Below are 17,566 nucleotides of genomic sequence, written 5' to 3'. Positions count from 1 at the left end.
GCTTCTCAGCCTCCCTGAGGTGTGACCCTCTATTATATGTCCCTCATGTGGTGGTGAACCCCACCAAAAATTAGTGTCACTACTTCATAGCTGTAATTTTGCTACTGTTATGAATCGTATTGTAAATATCTGATACCCAGCCCTCAAAGGGCTTGGGGTTCCCAACCCACTTAGAGGGGCCGAGAACTGCTGTTCTGGGACATGTCCTTAGGGGAAGTTGTGGGCACATATCTGCTGTGTATCCCCAGGCATCTAGGAATAGAACTCTTGGCTTACTGCACACACTGTGAGCTTTAATATATGAGCTTTATATATGAACTATAAATATATATGAACAGCACTCAGGAGGCTGAGATGGGATTACCATGAGTTGAGGCCAGCCTGGCACACACAGTAAGTTCTGGGCCGGTCTGGGCTTCAGAGGGAGACTCTGAACAACAAAGAACTCATGAGGTAGCCCAGTGCCCAGACTTCTTGCCTAGCATAATGCCCTGGGTTCCGTCTCTAGCATCAAAGAAGTCTGATGGGCAAAACAAACAAGCTAAATAAATAACTGCTGACAGTTCTCCAGAATGGCTGTACTGATCATTAATCCTGAAAGCCTGGGGCCAGGCATATAGCCCAGTGACAGGGGGGTTGCTTGGCATAGACAAGGTCCTGAGTTTCCTTCTCAGTGGCACAGGAAAAAGAAGAAAAGGCAGGCTGGGGAGACGGTTCAGTAAGTGAAGCACTTGCTATACATGTCAATTTGTTTGCCACCTCAGAGGACACGTGAAGTCCAGATGTGGTGGGATGCATCTGTAGTCTCAGTACTCCTGTAAGATGGGAGGTGGAACATCCCCAAAAGTCTCAGGCCAGCTAGCCTGGCACATGAATCATAACAACAGTAGGCCCTGACACACACACACACACACACACACACACACACACACACACACACACACACGATTAAAAAAAAAATGAAAGGGGTCCCGACACACCTGCTTGTGGACGTTGTACATCGTGGTGCGCACTAGGCTCCGCACCACGATGTACAACGTCCACAAGCAGTGTAGTCTCAGTACTCCTGTAAGATGGGAGGTGGAACATCCCCAAAAGTCTCAGGCCAGCTAGCCTGGCACATGAATCATAACAACAGTAGGCCCTGACACACACACACACACACACACACACACACACACACACACACACACACACGATTAAAAAATAAATGAAGGGAAATGAGGCAGTGCCACATACTTGTAATTCCAGCGACTAGGGAGACAGAGGCAGGGGGATCATAGGTTCAGGTCAATGTATACAAAATGACCCTGTCTCAGAACAGACAATGACCCTGTCTCAGAACAGACATGTGCACACACGAGTTTGTTCTGCATCTTTAACATTTGGCTCAATTTCTCCTGTTCAGTACTCTAGTCGGGCTGGGGATGGCAGTGGTACATGCGGCACCTATAGCTTTTTTCCTGAGAGAAAGCATCACCATATAGCCCTAAGATGAGCTATAACTCACGATATAGACCAGGCTGGCCTCGAACTCAGAGATTGACCTGCCTCTGCCTCCCGAGTGTGCCATCATCATGAGCCTAATATCTACATTTTAAAGCCTTCTCATACATATGTCCTGATAGACCCCTGATGCTTTAATTTACTTTCCTGCCAATAAAGCAGACCAGGAATCTTGAGTTCTTTTGAGTTGAGGATAATAAGTTTGTCCCCAGTAGTCCCCTGGACAGCAAGTGTGCTGTCTGGGGCAATGGACTTTCAGGACCTTCTAACCACCTTCTGGGTTGCCTCAGCTTCCCTCACTTTGGGTATCCATTTATCAGTAGCAGACAGGTTATCAATTGCATGCCACCTCTCCAGCCATATTTATAATTCATGTCATTCAAAGGTAACAGATCCAAGATTTCACAGGTGAGGCAGCGCTGTACTCTTTGATGGGTCTCTGTGTCTACATCCTGGTAGGAAGCCTGAGTTTATGAGCTGAAGTTTCAGAAGCAGCCAGGGAATCCAGAGAGCTATACTCTTTATGTATCTATCACGTAAGCAGGAACGAGATTACCAAATGCGTTCCAATGTGTTGGTTATACTGCCCCCTGGCGTTAGAATCAAGAACAGCATGTGAGACCATTTTCCAGCTTCCAGATTGGCTTCTGAGCAGTTGAGAAGGGCAAGATTCATAGGGAGAAGGGGAGCCACCAGAGCCGAGGCAGCTTGGTAGGGAAGTGAGACCATGAGCACGCTCTAACCTCTGATGCTTTTAGTTCCAAGATGCTGGCCGTGGGGAGAGAAAAGAAGAAACTACACTGCCCTCTGGTTTGGGAGAGAGAGGATTTCATGAGACTTTCTTGAGCTTTCTATGTGGCTTCAAATTTAATACGTAGCCAAGGATGACTAAACTCCTGATTCTCCTGCCTCTGCCTTCCAAGTGCTGAGAGGATAGGCATGTACCCCTGAACCCCACTTTCCCGAAGAGAAACGAGTAGTCCAACAACTCTAAAACGCTCACCAAAGGCACACTGAAGTCTCTTTGGGGCTTGGGAGATGTGACTCTGTAAAATCCTTGACTATGAAGCTCTAAAATCAATCTCTGCAGGAAACAAACAAACCCCAAACCAAACAAGCTCAAAACCTCAGTCTCTCCTTTTTTAGAATGTGTTTAAAGACACAGATTTTAGGTGATATGCCAAGTATCCATGGTAAAGGTGAGAGAGATTCCGAATGTCTTCTACCATAAAGAAATGGCAAGGTGGGATGACTGGGTAGCTCAGTGGGTAAAGGCCCTTGCTGCCAAGCCTAAAGGCCTGAGTTGGTCTCTGGGTCTCACGTGGTAGAGGAGAGAACCACTTCCTGCGAGTTGTCTCTTGATTGCTCCACACATCTTCTGGCACGTGATGACCTAACTCTCCCATACATAGCACAGACACAGTAGTAATAACTAAAAAAGAAAAATAGTTTAAATGTTAAAAGAAGGACAGAGGTTTGGGGCTAGAGGCTTAGCTACCTTTGGCCTGATTTCAGTGTTACAAAGTTGCTGGGGGTGAGCTCTGTGGCTCCCCTTGCATGTTCCAGGCACCGGGATCCAGCCTTAGTACAAAGAATTAAACAACAACAAAGAGAACGGATGTGCATGCACCCAAATGTCACAGGGCTTCTGTATATATGTACAATTTGGATGTTTTATGTATCAGTTAAAATGGATTTAAGTAAAACAGTTGGTAACAATAATTCGGATGGTTCTCACCAACTAGTGTGCTCTTCCCATGTACCTGACTGGCTTGGTGGTGCTTGTCTGCCACACTGTATCCAGACTCTCATTTCATCCATTCATTAACTTTCTTGGTGCTGAAGCTGTCACTGTGGCCAAAACTGAGTGAGAGAGACTAGATTCTAATCCAGGAGATGGGTGGCAAACATATTAATAACCAAAACCAGGGTATTATGGCCTGAATACCATGTCCTCTGAAAAACCCACCTTTGAGGCTCAAACCCCCTAAAGTGACTACATCTAGAGATGGGCCTATAAAGAAGTAATTTAGGTAATAAAGTCATAAGAGGATGACCTGCTCTAATAGGATTCCATTCACTTCAAAAACAGTCACCAAGCCAAGGAGTAGGCACGTACTTATAATCCTAGCACCCAGGACCAGGAGGACCAAGGCTAGCCTGATTTCCAGAGGGAGGCCCTGTCTCACAAGGAGAAGCTGGCCCATAAGACGTAGTTGCGTTTACTGTTGAACTTAGCATATGCCAAAGCAAGCTAGCAGCAGAGACCCTTGGGAACTCGGGGCTGCTCCTCATCGTCCCTCCGCACTGTGAGAGCAAGGAGGTCATGTGATCAAACAGAAAGATGGTGGCCTTCTGAAGGCACGGACAGAGCCTTCACCAGACACCAAGTCAGGGAAGAGCCTCGACCTTGAACTTCCTGACATCATTCAGAGCAGTGCCTGATGCTGTGACCCTTTTTAATACCGTTCCTAATGTTGTGGTGACCCCCCCCACACCTGTTAAATTATTTTTGCTGCAATTTTACTATTGTTTTTATTTATTTATTTATTTATTTATTTTAAAGCTTTATTTATTATATGTAATTACACACATAGCTGTCTTCAGACACTCCAGAAGAGGGCGTCATGTCTTGTTACAGATGGTTATGAGCCACCATGTGGTTGCTGGGATTTGAACTCAGGACCTTTGGAAGAGCAGTCGGGTGCTTTTACCCACTGAGCCATCTCACCAGCCCAATTTTACTATTGTTACAAATACTAATGTAAATATCTGTTTTCTGATGGTCTTAGATGACCCCTGTGGAAGGGTCATTTGACCCACTAGTTCTCTCTGTCTTTCTCTTTCTTCTCTCTCTCTCTCTCTCTCTCTCTCTCTCTCTCTCTCTCTCTCTCTCTCTCTGTGTGTGTGTGAAAGTGTGTGTGTGCTATAGTGCCCATATGGAGGTCCAGTGGCCGTCTCAGGTGGGTGTTTGTACTGGCTAGTTTTGTGTCAACTTGACACAGCTGGAGTTATCACAGAGAAAGGAGCTTCTGTTGGGGAAATGCCTCCACCAGATCCAGCTGTAAGGCATTTTCTCAATTAGTGATCAAGGGGGGGAGGTCCCCTTGTGGGTGGTGCCATCTCTGGGCTGGTAGTCTTAGGTTCTATAAGAGAGCAGGCTGACCAAGCCAGGGGAAGCAAGCCAGTAAAGAACATCCCTCCATGGCTTCTGCATCAGCTCCTGCTTTCTGACCTGCTTGAGTTCCAGTCCTGCATCCTTTGGTGATCAACAGCAGTATGGAAATGTAAGCCAAATAAACCCTTTCCTCCTCAACTTGCTTCTTGGTCATGATGTTTGTGCAGGAATAGAAACCCTGACTAAGACAGTGTCTCTTTCCACCGTGCTTGGGACAGGGTGTCCTGCTGTTTACCACTGAGCTCACAGAGCTGCCCCAGGCGTGCGTCCCCAGGGAGCTTCTATCTCCACCTCCCATCTCACCAGGGGAATAATGGAATTGCACTGTCCTGTCTGGCTCTCTGTGGACTCTGGAGAAGCAACCTCAGGTCACGACACCTCCGAGGCCAGCTCTTCCCACTGGCTCCTCAGCCCCATGTCTGGGTTTTTGTATTGTGGCCACCAGTCAGCTAACACAGGTAGTTGTGAGTACTGGAAAAGGCAGACCGTACCCCTGCATCTCAACAGCTACCTAGAAGTGAACACTACCCTAACTTTCATTACTGTGATCTAAGCTGTTTCTGAACATTTTTTTTTAGAGCAGCATTTTCTCTTTTTTAAAAAAGATTTATTTATTTTATGTGTATGAGTACACTGTAAGCTGTTTTCAGACACACCAGAGGAGGGCATCAGATGCCATTCCAGATGTTTGTGAGCCACCATGTGGTTGCTGGGGATTTATCTCAGGACCTCTGGAAGAGCAGTCAGTGCTCTTAACTGCTGAGCTCACTCTTCAGCCCATTTCTGAACTTTTTTTTTTTTTTTTTTTTTTAAGACAGGGTTTCTCTGTGTAGCCCTGGCTATCCTGGAACTCACACTGTAGACCAGGCCGGCCTTGAACTCAGAAATCTGCCTGCCTCTGCTGGGATTAAAGGCATGCACCACCATGCCTGGCTTTCTGAACTTTTTAATAGCAATCTTGTATCATGTTGATGGGGGGGGGTTAGGTTCATTTCGAGAGTTTTCTACATAAAGTTGGAATTTTTTTTTTTCTTTTTTGGGGTGGGTGGGTGTATCTCTGTGTAGTCATGCCTGGCCCAGAATTTATGAAGATCTGGCTGCCTACCTCTCCTGTTTCTGCTGGGACTAAAGTGCCACCAGGTGCACCTTAAGGTTCTTGAACATGCCTGTGGACTAACATTGACTGGCTGCTCTGTGCCCAGGAGTGGACTTTCAGGACAGAGTAAACTCATGTTTAAGTCCAGTGTCTTTTCACCATGCCAGAGCAGGGTGTTCTGTAAGGAGAATGTTGTCTATAAAGAGGCACCAGAAAGCTGGGTGTAACTACACGCCTGTAATCCCAGTGTGGGGGAGACAGAGCACATGGACCTTGAATCTGAAGGCAGCCTGGGCTACAAAACAAAACCCTGTCTGGAAAAACAAAGGCAACCTAAAACGTGCAAATATACCAATATTGATTATCGAGTGTCTGAAGGGTGGCTGGCAGGGCTGGGAAACTGGATTTGTTTTCTCTTGCTTTGAGACAGTCTCACTATGAGTGGATCACAGGGGTGTGACACCAGACAACCTTGAACTGAGTGTGAGTGTGTGTGTGTGTGTGTGTGTGTGCGCGCATACATGCTTGTATTGCCAGATACTAGACCCACAGTCCTACACATAAAAAAGACGTAGTCTCTCAACACTGAATCTCCAGCACTCTCTGTACTGGCAGTGGTAACACAAACCTGTAATTCCAGGCCTCCAAAGGTGGTGGCAGGAGGCTCCAAGTTCAATCCCTTCTGGAACTACATAGTGAATCTGAAGCTGGTCAGTAGAAACAAACAAAAATTTAAAGTGCTTTTAGTGACTACTATGGGATGTGGGGAGAAAGCCAGGAGAATTTTCCTTTAAAATGATTCATTTACACATTGTTTGTCTGGAAGAATGGCACTCTCTGCCTAAGGCCCAGGACCTGGGTTCCCTAGAAGGCTCTGACAGTGCTCTGTGATCTGGCCCGATACAAGTTCAGCATTTGCCTCTAATTCCTGTCTCTCCAGGCTCTAGAGCCACGTGTAGCGCCCCAGCTTAAAATATCCCTGTAGCTCAGCCTTTCTAACAGCTACGGATTGGTTTGGCTCGGTAGCTGAAAACCCAGCCAAAGAATAGGTTGGCTCTTCCCGTATGATAAAAACCCAGAAATGGGCATTCCAGGACTTGTGAGCTGTGGCTGTGTGCTGCCAGCAGAAACCCACTTCACATCTGTCTGTCCTTTCTGACCACCTAGCCCTGATCCTCACCACTGTCATGCTGGACCTATCCCTTTGTGGTCACGAGATGGCTGCTCCATCTCTCCCATCTCGTCTGCATTCCAGACAAGGGGCAAGTTAAAGATCAAATGACTCACTAGAGTAGATGGCTCAGGGCAGGTTGCTGCTGAGCCTGAGGAGTTGAGCTTGATCTCTGGAATCAACTGGCTTAAGTTGTTCTCTAATCTACACACATGTTGCACGTAGTTTTAAAATGCTACCGCCTTTGCCTGGGAAGGACTGCACTCTGGCCCTTCGTATTGCCCTTCCTGTCTTCCCTTTGTACTATCTGCCTTTGACCATGATACCAGCTCCCACCCAGCTTCCCTGAATCCCTGGATAAAAGGCACACACAGCTTGTTACTTTACAGCTTACCTTCTAGGCACAGTTGCTGGGGGCGATATCTCCCACCTGGAAAAGCAAGCTCTTACCAATTTACTATCTCCATCTCTCCACCTAAGCTTAGTGCCTAGTCCCACCTAGCCCCTGCCAAACATCCTTGGCCACCTACCTGTAGTGGAGGTCACAGTCCCAGCTCTTCCTGAGACCTTACATGATTGCTACATTCTTCTTCCTCCAAAGCATAGCAGAAAAGCCTCTCTCCTCCTCTGTGCCTTTTCCTCCTGGGAGCCGGAAGTCCCACCTGTACTTCCATCCAGCAATTGTCCCCCGCTTCCTCCCCCATACCCGGCCTTCTTTACTGACAAATCAAGAACCATTTGGGGAACAGGACATTAGCAATAGAACCTCCCCTTACACACACAATAAACTCAAAATAAATGTAAAAATATTTTAGATTATCAAAACTGTAAAACAATAGCTGTCATAGTGATTTTAGAAAATAAAGAGAAATTTCCATAAGGCAAGCCTCACAATTATCTTAAAAAGATTTACTAGTGGGGGTTGGAGAGATGGCTCAGCATTTAAGAGCACTGGCTGCTCTTCCATAGGTCCTGAGTTCAATTCCCAGCAACACATGGTGGCTCACAACCATCTGTAATGTGATCTCATGCCCTCTTCTGGTATACAGGTGTACATGTACACATGTAGAATACTCATACATAAAATAAATATTTAAAAAAGAAAATAAAAGAAATTCATTCCAAAGTCCATTTTAGGATTGAAGAGATGGCTCAAAGAGTAAAAGTACTCGATGCCTCTCTGCTCCTCCCTGTTCCAGAGACAGCCGCATCTTCTTGTGCAGCGCCAGCCTCATCCCGTAGACAAAATGGTGAAGGTCGGTGTGAACGGATTTGGCCGTATTGGGCGCCTGGTCACCAGGGCTTCTGTCTGCTCTGGCGAAGTAGAGATTGTTGCCATCAATGACCCCTTCATTGACCTCAACTACATGGTCTACATGTTCCAGTATGACTCCACCCATGACAAATTCAATGGCACAGTCAAGGCTGAGAATGGGAAACTTGTCATCAACGGGAAACCCATCACCATCTTCCAGGAGCGAGACCCCGCTAACATCAAATGGGGTGATGCCGGTGCTGAGTATGTCGTGGAGTCTACTGGCATCTTCACCACCATGGAGAAGGCCGGGGCCCACTTGAAGGGTGGAGTCAAAAGGGTCATCATCTCCACCCCTTCTGCCAATGCCCCCATGTTTGTGATGGGTGTGAACCATGAGAAATATGACAACTCACTCAAGATTGTCAGCAATGCATCCTGCACCACCAACTGCTTAGCCCCCTTGGCCAAGGGCACCCATGACAACTTTGGCATCGTGGAAGGGCTCATGACCACGGTTCATGCCATCACTGCCACTCAGAAGACTGTGGATGGTCCCTCTGGAAAGCTGTGGCATGATGGCCATGGCGCTGCCCAAAACATCATCTCTGCATCCACTGGTGCTGCCAAGGCTGTGGGCAAGGTCATCCCAGAGCTGAATGGGAAGCTCACTGGCATGGCCTTCTGTGTTCCTACCCCTAATGTGTCTGTCGTGGACCTGACGTGCCGCCTGGAGAAACCTGCCAAGTATGANGACATCAAGAAGGTGGTGAAGCTGGGCTGGTGAGATGGCTCAGCAGGTAAGAGCACCTGACTGCTCTTCTGAAGGTCCTGAGTTCAAATCCCAGCAACCACATGGTGGCTCACAACCATCCATAACGAGATCTGAGTCCTCTTCTGGAGTGTCTGAAGACAGCTACAGTGTACTTACATATAATAAACAAACAAACAAACAAATAAATAAATCTTAAAAAAAAAAGAAGGTGGTGAAGCAGGCATCTGAGGGCCCACTGAAGGGCATCCTGGGCTACACTGAGGACCAGGTTGTCTCCTGCGACTTCAACAGCAACTCCCACTCTTCCACCTTCGATGCTGGGGCTGGCATTGCTCTCAATGACAACTTTGTCAGGCTCATTTCCTGGTATGACAATGAATACGGCTACAGCAACAGAGTGGTGGACCTCATGGCCTACATGGCTTCCAAGGAGTAAGAAGCCCTGGACCACCCACCCCAGCGAGGACACTGAGAGCAAGAGAGAGGCCCTGGGTTGCTGAAGAGTCCCTATCCCAACTGGCCCCCAACACTGAGCATCCCTCACAATTTCTACGCCAGACCCCCATAATAACAGGAGGGGCCTAGGGAACCCTCCCTACTCTTGAATACCATCAATAAAGTTCGCTGCACCCACACACACACAAAAAGTACTCGATGCCGAGCCTGAGTGCCTGAGTTCAAATCTCCCGGGACTTCTCACAAGTTGTCAGGTTGTCCTCTGACTTCTACGGATATTCTGCTGCATGTGCACACTGACACACATGTCACCATAAATATAAATGTAAATAAAATAATAATAATATTAATGATAATAATAATATAGAGGCTCTCTGTGCAGCCCTGGATGACCTGGAACTAGCTCTGTAGACTAGGCTAGCCTGGAACTCACAGAAATCCACCTGCTTCTGCCTCTTGACTGCTGGGATTAAGGGTGTGGGCCACTACTGCCCAGCATAAAAATGTAATTTTAAGAGTTCTTTTCGGGGCTGGTGAGATGGCTCAGTGGGTAAGAGCACCTGACTGCTCTTCCGAAGGTCTGGAGTTCAAATCCCAGCAATCACATGGCTCACAACCATCCCTAACGAGATCAGATGCCCTCTTCTGGTGTGTCTGAAGACAGCTACAGTGTTCTTACATTAAATAAAGTTCTTTTTGGAAAAAAAAAGTCCTTTTTGATGTGTGTGTGTGTGTGTGTGTGTGTTCAGAGATGTCTTCATGCACATATGTAAATATATATGAAGCCAGAGACAACCTGGAGGGCAGATGGAGGGCGGACCCTCAGGAGCCATCCACCAGCTTTGAGACAGGGTCTCTCATTGGCTTGGAATGCCCTACTGAAGCTTGATTGGTTGGCTAGTGAGCCTCAGAAGTCCTCCTGTCTCTGCCTTCTCAGCTCTGGATTATATAGGAACTACCAGGCACAGCATTTCTATGTAGGTTCTGGGGATTCCATTTAGGATGTAATTCTTGCAAGAAACCCTCAAACACCTGAGCTCATTCTCTGTTGTGTGACAGTGTCTCACAGAGCCCAGTTTGGTCCTGGATTCACTATGTTTCTGAGGATTGCCTTGAACTCTTGATCTTCCCGTCTGCCCCTCCAGAGTACTGGGATGGCAGTGAGCACCACCACAGCCAGCTCTGAAAGCCCTTCCAGGCCCTATTTTATCTGTGTTCTACGACAAGGTCTTCTGTGCACTGCAAGTTGGCTTTGATAAGTAGCCCAAGGTCACCCCCAGCTATTGATCTTCTTGCTAGGAGCGCTGGGGCTCCAGATCTGCTATCGTTTCTGGTTTCCTTTTAGAACTGTCTGTGTCTATCTTATTGGTGAGATCTCAGTTATATGACCAGGCATAGTTGCAAAAAAAAAAAAGTATCTTAGAAGTATAGTTTTTCTAGATAGGCATGTGACTGTCAAGGACTAAATTTCAAGTATATTGCTTTAGTTTAATAAGAAAAAAAGATAGTATAAGAAAATTGATGTCATAAGATCTCTAGACTTTAATCCCAGCACTCGGGAGGCAGAGGCTGGTGGATTTCTGAGTTCGAAACCCTGTCTGGAAAAACCCAAAAAAAAAAAAAAAAGATCTCTAGTCAGCAACTGGGGTCCCACACCTGCCTTTGTTATTACTAAGTGATGGCCGTGGTTTTGTTTGTTTGTTTTTTGAGACAGGCTCTTGTGTATTCCAGCTGACCCTGAACTCACTATGTAACTGAGGATGACCTTGAACTCTTGACCTTCCTGCTCCCAGCTTTGTGCTCCCATGCCTGACTTATGAACACTTGGAATCGAAGCCAGTTCTCATGCGTGCTAGAATAGCACTCTATCAATTGAGATATATCCCCACCTCCTAAATATTCTTTACAGTTTTTTTCTTGCTTGCTTTTTACTTATTTTCTTTTCCCTATTCTGAGGATCAAGCTCAGGCCTTTGAGCATGCTCAGAACTCCATTCTCAGCCCCTTGGGAGTCCCATTTAATGTCCAATCAGAATCTTCCTCACAGAAGCTTCCTTCTTTGGGGACAAGGCCTCAAGGGCAAGGACTGTATACTGTGTCTTCCTCCTGTTCATATGCTCTTGTCAGGTGGGGGATAGAGTCTAGCAAGTTTCTGGATCAAACAACGTGTGTGTGTGTGTGTGTGTGTGTGTGTGTGTGTGTGTGTGTGTGCGCGTGTGCATGCACTTGTACAGTGTGTGCACGCTATAGTTGGAGGGAGTCAGTCCTCACCTCCCACCTGTTGGAGAGGCTCATTATTTGCTGTGTCTGACAGGCACACTGGCCTGAGGGCTTCTGGGAGTTCTCTTGTCTCCATTTCCCATCTCTCCATAGGGGTACTGGGACTGCAGACACTCATGTTACAGGCTTGACTTTTACATGGGTTCTGGGGATTCAAACTCAGTTCTTCGTGCTTGCATAATAGATGCTTTTACCCATGAGCCGTTTTCCCACTCCACAAATAAAATATTAATTTTTCTGTTGATGGTAGAAATATTAGTGGTTTTAGTTTTGGTTTCGGTTTTAATTTTCTGACATCTCCAATGTACATGCTATTTTAGTAAACAGAATAAGATTAATAAAAATGATAAATATTTAAAGGCATGGACATACTCACATATTGTACTTTTACAGTGGCACATTCATGGTTTAATCATATTTGCAGTAAATATTTACATCATATATTGTGTTGGGTGTGGAGGCTGTTGTGATGATTATGATAAACGTGGTCCTTGCCTTACAGAACTGTTTTCTTTTTTTTTAAAGATTTATTTATTTGTTTTATGCATATGAGTACACTGTAGCTATCTTCAGACACACCAGAAGAGGGCATCAGATCCCATTACAGATGGTTGTGAGCCACCATGTGGTTGCTGGGAATTGAACTCAGGACCTCTGGAAGAGCAGTCAGTGTTCTCAACCTCTGAGCCATCTCCAGCCCCCAGAACTGTTTTCAGATACCACTGTGATAGACACATAGTTTCCTAAGCAAACATGAAACATGGCCTGAATTGACATTTCATTGGTTTACTAGAAATACTTAGTAAAGGATTTCTCTTCCTATTGTTAAATTACTGGGGAGAAAGAGTGTTGGGAAAGTTAGCAGAACCAGTCTATTCTGGTTATCTTGCTGGAAACTGTAACAAAATAAAATAAACAGGTGGGGATGGGGTGCATAGCTGGGATCCCAGCTCTCAGGGGCCAAGGCCAGCCCAGGATTGGAATGCAATATGGAAGAGCTTGGAAGCTCGTACTGAGCATGTGCAAAGCCCTGGGTACCATGCCAGCACCCAAACCAGGAGCACAGCTGGAGAGATGGCTCAGTGGTTAACAACCTTATGTTGTTCTTGCAGAGGACCTGGATTTAATTCCTAGCACCCACGTGGCAGCTCACAAGCACCTGTGAGTCCTAGGGGATCTGATGCCCTCTTCTTGTTTCCATGAGTATTACATGAACATGGTGGACAGACAGGCAGACATAAGGCAAAACACCCATACTCATAAAATAAAAAGCAAAACAACCATAACAACAACAATAACAATAACAACAACACACCCTTTCCCAAACTCTGTGTTTTAAAATAACTGTTTTGTAGTCTCACAGGTCTGCGACTTAAGAATCTGAAAAGACACATGCCTTTAATCCCAGCACTTGGGAGGCAGAGGCAGGAGGATCTCTGAATTTGAGGCCAGCAGCCTGGTCTACAGCATGAATTCCAGAACAGCCATGACTACACAGAGAACCCTAATTCAAAAGATCACACAATCAAGCCGGGCGTAGTGGCGCACGCCTTTAATCCCAGCACTCGGGAGGCAGAGGCAGGCAGATTTCTGAGTTCGAGGCCAGCCTAGTCTACAAAGTGAGTTCAAGGCCAGCCAGGACTATACAGAGAAACCCTGTCTCGAAAAATCAAAATCAAAAAAAAAAAAAAAAAAGATACACTCAATCAATCAAATAAATGAATGAATCTGAGAAGGGCTCTGGGGCAGGGCTGGGCTGGGGTGGGGAATCTGGCTGCTCACCTCTTTACTCCTCATTCTCCTGAGTTCAAGGTCCATCCTTGGACTTTCTAAGCCTTTTATAAGGGGGGACTACTCACATGGTGACCTTCCCAAGAGAGCACTTGGAAGAGCAGGCCATTCTTACATCTTACATTTTAAAGGCACTTAATTTTTAGAGTTAGTATCAAAATGTGCTTAATCAGGTTCTGTGAGACTTAGGTCCTGTTAATGGGAGATGTTGTTGTCAGGTTTGTTCTGGGTTTGAACAAAGTCCCTAAGTCTTACGTAGAACAGGTTGGCCTTGAACTTGCTCTGTAGCCAACGATAAACTTAAGTTCTCCTCCTCCTGCCTCCGCTCCCTGAATGCTGAGGTTACAAGTACACATCACAACAGTTAGCCTTACTGGGGGTTTATGCATTGACTTCAGTGCCGTGGTATGCAGAGGTGTGGCTTCTGGAAGGTGACTGGATCATGAGGGCTCTAACTTCATAACATACACACGGGCAATGCATGCACACACACAAACATATTAACTCATTGGGCTTTATTTATATTAGAATTCCATGTGGTGTAATGGTTGAGATACCCTGCCCTGAAGTCTCTTAGGCTCCATCCGGAGGGGCTAAGAGCCAGGCGGCTGCTTGAGGTTAAAACAATGTCTTTTGGAAATAGCTGAAAAACCTTTCTAATTACAAGTGTCAATGACTAGTGAAGGGTGGCTCTCAACTTTCCAAATGCTATGACCCCTTAATACAGCTCCTTATGTTGTGGTGACCCCTGACCACAATAAAATTTGCTTTGTCACTACTGTATAACTGTAATTTTGGGACTGTTACAAATTGTAATGTAAATATCTGCCAGACAACTGACGTTTGACTCCAGGAGGGTCGAGACCCACAGGTTGAGAACCATCAGAACCAGAGGTACAAAACTGTAGGGTGAATATGCATCTATTAAATGACTTTTAAAGTCCACTTAGGTTAAAACAGCAACAATAGCCACGTTGCTCCTGAGGTGCCTCAGTTCACGAGGCTGGGACCACAGCAATCCAACCCGGCACCAGGGATGCAGCTCATTCCTAGTCAACCAGGAACGTCTGCAAAGGCTGGTTCCGGGATCAGAGGAGAGACCAGATCTTCTCGGATTCGATTCCATCTTAGAAAACCCGATCTAAGGTTGAACTCAAGTTGGCCAGTACCTAGCACCAGTTTCCGGGTTATCCCAACAAGACCTGCATCTAACACCAGTTTCCAGGTCATTCCCCAACAAAACTGCACCTCCAGGTTACAAGCCTGCCCTTGCTACCCGCCTTCCTAACAACCACCAATCAGGGGGAAACAGAAGTTAAGTTTACAGTTTGGCTCCCAGCACCAGCCAGTTATGATAACGGCCACAATACCTCCACCCCACCCCCAATTAGATGCTTACCAGGTGAGAAACACTCACCCCTGCCTGCCATTTCCTCTAAAACCTTGTTCCGATGAGGGTTCCGGACTGCTCCACCAAACCATCCTGTGGGTCTGCGGTAAGTCCAAGCACGAGCATGTGAATAAAGACCCAATTACTGGAATCCTGGTTAGTCTTTTTGGGGTTCACGAATGTTTCCTGACACAACAGAAGCAGCAACAAGAGCACAGACTCAGCGGGAGGACTGAGGGCACAAGGGAATGAGGAGCCTGCCCCGACGCCCTTTTATACCAGGGCTGCTTCCAGAAGGGGCCTGTCTTCCCACTCGCATTAGAGGCAACCGGGACAAGTCTCCAGGTGCCGCTCCCTACAGGTGATTTCTGATTTTTGGCCTGTTGACTTTAAAGCTGACCAATGACTTTGGGAGATTCACGGGACAATGAGAAAACCAGACTCTTTTTATACCCAAGGTCACGGCCTCAGCTAAGCCTAGAGAAACAGCAGAGAGAATCTTGAACTGGCTTAAGCTTTCAATGACTGAGAAACTTGGTTAATGACTAAATTTATCAGCGGGAGCAAGGTTGTTTTTGGAGCAGGTAAGGTGGCGTGTGTTTTTAACCCAGTGCTCAGTAGGTAGAGAAAGGCAGATCTCTCTCTGCATTCAAGGACACCTTGATCTACATGGTGAGTTTTAGGACAGCTAGGTCCACATAGGAAGACACAAACAGATCAATACTTCTTTCCTGGTTGCGGAGTGGAAAGTAGTTTCAGAAGAATTAAGTTCAGCTGTACAAAGATGACAAGAGGTGTTTCTTCTCCGTTGCTCGTGTCTTGGGAAAACTGTGGTCTCATCAACGCAAAGAAGCCCAGGGAGGAGAACGGACTGTAGCTGTCTTTCTGTTCCAATGTTTTAGTCCTCAGATTGTTTACAACCAAAATAAGTTATGTATTTCTTAGGGACCTAAAAATTGTTGAAAGTTAGAAAAGCCACAAACTGCCAATTGTTGGAAGAATGGAAGAACACAGAGCCGGAAGATAGAGAGTTCAAGGCCAGCCAGGACTGTGGAGTCAGTCTAAGACGGGAAAACAACCACTACCAGAAACAACAAATAAACAAACAAAACCACACAGCAGTCCTTCAAGACAACAAAACACAACAAAACAACCAAAACCATTATGGTGATTCTAGAACCTGGAAAGTAGAGGCAGGAGGGTCAGGAGTTCAAGGCCATCCTCAACCATATCTGAAATTTGAGAGCAGTCTGAACTACATGAGATCCTATTTCAAAAAAAAGTAACATGCTACATTTTACATTATATGTATTCTACCATGATATATATATATATATATATATATATATATATATATATCAGTTTGGTTTTATTCCTAGAAACTTTTAAATGTAAGATGCTACTAGTTTCAGGAAATTGAATATTTCTGAATATCATAAAGTAAAATGTTTTTTTATTTATTTACTAGTCTTTTGGAGACAGGGTCTCATTGTATATCCCTGACTGGACTTGAACTTGCAGCAATGCTCCTGCCTCTGCCTCCAGAACTCTGGAATTTAAGGATGTTTACTACAACACCCAGAAAAATGGTTTTCTTTGTAAAAATTGCTTAGTGTGTGTATGTGTGCGTGTGCATGTGTGATCATGTGTGTGCATGTATGTGTGTTTGTGCATGCACACATGTGCTTGCTAGCCTGTCAGCTTCTGGGTGAGACTCTGATCTCTATCTTCTCTCTCACACTGCAGGCATGCTGCTACATGTAGCTTTTAATTATGCGGGTTCCTGAGAGCAAGCTCAGGCCCTCTGACTTGGTGGGAAGCATCCTTACCTACTAAGACACCTCACTGGCCATATAGAATAACCCACAGAGCTGCCTCAAATATGGCAGAGAGTGCCACGGTGTCTGCAGGGCTGCAGGGGCTGATGGGCAAGGGCAAGGGCCAATTTGGTTGGGGGTGTGGCTTTGAGCGTCCGTTTTCACATGTGTCCAATAGCACTCGACACCTAACACTGCCCTCATCTCCATCCTTCACCGCTGCCTCTGGCTGGAAAGAACCCAGAGAGTCCCAGCTTCATGTAGGTCACCATCCAGTCCGTGCTCTGCCAGTCTTGTAAGGTAAACCCTGAAACCTTCCATACAGCGCATTCCTGGTAGGGAGTCGGGTTTCAGTTGAACGTTGGTGGCTCTGTCCCCAGGTTGGAAGGCTGTTTTCCCTCTGTGCCACCTTGCTTAAAGCAACTACATCGTTTATCTCAGATGTTTTTTTTCGTTTTTCAAGACAGAGTTTCTCTGTATAGCTCTGGCTGTCCTGGAACTCACTTTGTAGACCAGGCTGGCCTCGAACTCAGAAATCCGTCTGCCTCTGCCTCCCGAGTGCTGGGATTAAAGGGTGCGCCACCACGCCCGGCCATTTATCTCAGATTTACCTCTGCATGAGCTAAGTGTCCTCCATGATCTGAAGTTTAAGATTTAAATAAATAAATAAATAAAAATAAAACAAGAAACATAAGTAAGATTCGTGGGCTGGCGATGTGGCTCAGTGGTTAAGAGGACCTGAGTTCAGTTCCCAGTACCCATGCTTGGTGACTCACAGCTACCTGTAACTCCAGCTCCAAGAGATTCAATACCTCTGGTCTTCATGAAGACTCATGTACGCATACCTACACG

The 17,566-nt window shown here is 46.1% G+C and overlaps 1 protein-coding gene across 1 annotated transcript; it reads left to right on the top strand.

The window, feature by feature from the left end:
- The first annotated feature begins 8,154 nt into the window (after positions 1-8,154).
- On the top strand, positions 8,155-9,613 carry LOC110330614 (glyceraldehyde-3-phosphate dehydrogenase-like). Its single transcript, XM_021210857.1, has 2 exons — positions 8,155-8,972; positions 9,190-9,613. Exons 1-2 carry the CDS (start codon positions 8,199-8,201, stop codon positions 9,415-9,417), a joined length of 1,002 nt encoding a protein of 333 aa, XP_021066516.1. The 5' UTR covers positions 8,155-8,198; the 3' UTR covers positions 9,418-9,613.
- Positions 9,614-17,566: the final 7,953 nt, after the last annotated feature.

The sequence above is a fragment of the Mus pahari genome, chromosome 13 (genome assembly GCF_900095145.1).
Source record: "Mus pahari chromosome 13, PAHARI_EIJ_v1.1, whole genome shotgun sequence".
Classification (NCBI taxonomy): domain Eukaryota; kingdom Metazoa; phylum Chordata; class Mammalia; order Rodentia; family Muridae; genus Mus; species Mus pahari.
The sequence above is the reverse complement of the archived record's forward strand: the minus strand, read 5'-3'. Positions and strand labels throughout refer to the sequence as shown.